At 45.5% G+C, this 3,457-nt stretch overlaps 1 protein-coding gene across 1 annotated transcript in view; it reads left to right on the forward strand.

Moving 5' to 3' along the window:
* The window catches only part of usp54b (ubiquitin specific peptidase 54b), a gene marked incomplete in the record, with an annotated part of 66,864 nt that overhangs the window by 10,534 nt on the left and 52,873 nt on the right, over nucleotides 1-3,457 (forward strand). Inside the window, 1 exon segment of the mRNA XM_035669823.1 lies at nucleotides 1,530-2,122. Within this exon segment, the coding sequence (XP_035525716.1) occupies nucleotides 1,967-2,122 (156 nt within the window).

Here is a 3,457-nt window from a genome sequence, read left to right on the forward strand (position 1 = left end):
TAGAAAGATAGATACATAGATAGAGCGTGTGGGAGTTTGTCAGTATGCAGTAGGACTGTCTGACAAGTGGATGAACTGACATTGCAATGTTGCTGTCTAACAGTTGCATAATGTTTCCTTCTGTATTCACTCTGATGCCTTTTCCTTTGCCATCCTCAAAACGTCGCCCTTACCTCTGTCGCACCCCCTCATCACCCCACTTTTCCACCCCAGTCCCATGTGTCCATCACCATAGTGACAGCCCACGCTACTCGCCTGCTCGCCGCAGCATCCCTGCGCCCTCCGGCCTTTCGCCAAGGGGGTGCTGTGGCAACCCGGCAACCAGGCGAGGGAGCTTTGCCAAAAGTGGGGAAGCTATAGGGGAAGAGAAGGAGGGAAGGGGGGGGGGGGGCACTGCGGATCTGTTGGCTACTGCCCTGTGGTGTTATGCAACTTCATGTACACACACCCACGCACACTTACTGTAGGGTGACAAACACACACAGACTGCCTCTTTTTTTTCTCAATCTCCCTCACACACACATTCGGAAGCTCTATAGCAAGCATAAGCTCTAGATAATGTCCCTAAGTACCGATTATGACATGACATAACAGATTTCTCCGAGCAGCCCCTGTGTCATATCCCTGAAGCAAATGTTACCCAGACTAACACTGTGCGATGATTTTCATGATTCAGGGTGCAAAAGCTATGACAGGGTACCTTTAAAGTCAGCGATTTGTGAGCACTAGGGGGCAGAAGATTGTCGAAACAAGCTGACAAATACACAGCCACTTCCTTAGCTTTAATACTTGTCATGGCTAGCTAATGTTAGAAAACTTTCCTTAAATATCAAGCAGACAGGGAGCAACATGAGCGTTCCTTTAGTGTTGTGTTTCTCTCCAACTAACAAATGTAAGTTGAATATGCACTCTCCTTTTAGCTCTGTTTTGGTCTCCACCAGCTCCGGCTCTTTGGCTGCTAAATGTTTCTTGTCGCTAGCTGAGTCTGCTGTTTGGTGCTGAGCAGATTGTGTACACTGGGTTTACTAGAGCTTTTTTAGTGGGAACGTGGGTTGATGAGAACGATGACACTAAAGCGTATAGAAAATGTGCAATTAAACCAAAACAAAAGGGCTAAAAGGCAACATACAGCTGCAGCTTTGCATGTTAATCCTGTGATTCTGGCACATTGCGGGAATTAGTGATTACTGTAGAATTAATGTTGGTTTGCTTTAATCCTTAAAAGCAATGCAATATTTAAGTTGCTATATTAACCACATTTGTTTTAAGGTTCAGTAGCCACCACAGTTAGCTAGCACTATGGAGCTGAACCTAAAGATTTTTTGCCTATGTAAGCTTTTTCAAATTCTTAATTTTCAAACCTAACTCCAGTTGTATCCCCCAAAACCTTTAGAGTTTTTGTCTGCGTAGCTAATGATGTTAAATCTACTGATGGAACTCTCCATGTACAGTATAATATGCAATATGCATGTGATACCACTGTTTTTAAGCTAGTAGAATCCTAACATGTTGGTCTTTGTGTCTTACAGGCAAAGTGAAAGGAGGAGAAGAAAGCACTGAAGAGTTCCCCACATGGGACGTCAACATTTGTCTTACAGAATCTGCCAAAGGACGCTTTGGACACGTTCTCATGTCCTCAAACACAAACTGCTAAATCCAAGGAGCTAAAAAAAGAAAAACAAAAAGCCAACTACTGGCTCCAGCAAGTGGACAGATTTTGAAGTAAAAACACGGCTGGAGAGGGGGAGGGTTGTATGGGTGCCAAATCCCCATCCAAGACACACCGCATCTCCTCGATCTGCCGCTGCCGCCTCCCTACTCTTCCTCCCTCCATTTCCTCCTCCTCCTTCGCTTTTCTCTCATTCTCAATCGTTCTCTCTCATGGGAGTGACATAGAGGCCGTCGCTTGGTCTGCTGCCCCACCCTTTCCCCGCCTCGCCGTGGAAACGGGGGCGTCCAGGTAGTGATGTCGTGGAAGAGGAACTACTTTGCGTCGGGTGGTGGAGCAGTAGGCGGGGTGCAGGGGCTGGTGACCCCGAGAACCATGACCTCTATCGCACCCAGCAAAGGCCTGAGCAACGAGCCGGGACAGAACAGCTGCTTCCTGAACAGCGCTCTGCAGGTCAGTCGGATGAATGCACACACACACACAAACACACACACACACACACACACACACACAAATTCAGGGCAGAAAGTATTGAGGGAGTAACATGTTTTGAGTAACATTTTTAGGACCATGTAGCAGTCTTGATTGGCCAAGTCAGTCACCTGACCTCAATCCACCAACTCGTGTCAACTATTTCTAGTCGGGTGTGTTTTATTAGCAACTCTATTTTTTACTATTTACTGAGTGAAACTTAGGCCAAAAAACTCCTGACATAAGTGAGCGTGGCTGCAGTGCAGGCCCGCAGAGCATCATGAGAGGAATCCAAGTGTCTGCTGAAATCTGTGGGGCTGGCGGCTTCAGACAGTGTGAAACATTAAATATGATGACTTAATTTGTCACTTTAACTTGTCCAATTACTTTCTATCTCCTAAAACTGGACAAATGTGATAAAAAAGGGACACAGTTCCTGGACTGATTATCTGCAGGTGTGAATACTCTAATATTAAAGCTAAGAAATCTGCATTTTAATCTTGTTTCATTTCAAATGCGTTATTGCTGGAGTACAGAGCAAACACAATGAAAGATGGCACTTGCTGATTAAACTCTAAAAATGTACCATTCAGTGCTAAAAACAAATAAAAATGCAGGCTTTTAACAGGTAAACATGCACAGTTTCAGTGTTCTGCCAGTATTATTGTGTGTTATAGTGAAAATAATAGTGTTTCCTTTGTAAGGTTGTTAATGACAGAAGCTGTGTCTAACTAATGTAGAGTTTATTTTATCTACTTTCTAATAAGTTGTATATTATGAAGGGTTAAGGTGTCTATATTTAAGCGATTTGCACTGAACACACCCACAGTTCACACGCTCCCCCTCCCCCCACACACACACATACACACACACACACACACACACACACACACACACACACACTGCAGTAAATTGATATTTAAGCACGACAGGGATGGAGCATTAGGGCGCCATATTTCAAGGGGGGGTGTTTTGCGTGTTTCGGTGGGTTGTGGCAGCCGCTGGCCGCGTCTTGGCGCTTCAGGTGGTGGACATCCAGTCTGTGTGTGGAGATGCTTACATGGCGCCCTGGCTGCTTGGTTGCATCTGCCTCTGCCTCCTTCTGTTACAACACACAGCAAACCTTCACTCCACCAGAAGAAGAGAAAACAAAGAAAAAAAACGAAAAACGACTTCGCAGCTAGGACACAACATACAACTTGTCATGCTACACGCACCACGACACTCACACACACACACACAGCGACACATGACCACGTTGAGCTTGTGTGGCTTTGGGCAGAAGAGGGAGAAGAGTGAACGGGGGAAGGAAGGAGA

The sequence above is a fragment of the Morone saxatilis genome, unplaced genomic scaffold, assembly GCF_004916995.1.
Source record: "Morone saxatilis isolate NCDOM2014 unplaced genomic scaffold, NCSU_SB_2.0 Contig1, whole genome shotgun sequence".
NCBI classification, from domain to species: Eukaryota; Metazoa; Chordata; class Actinopteri; family Moronidae; genus Morone; species Morone saxatilis.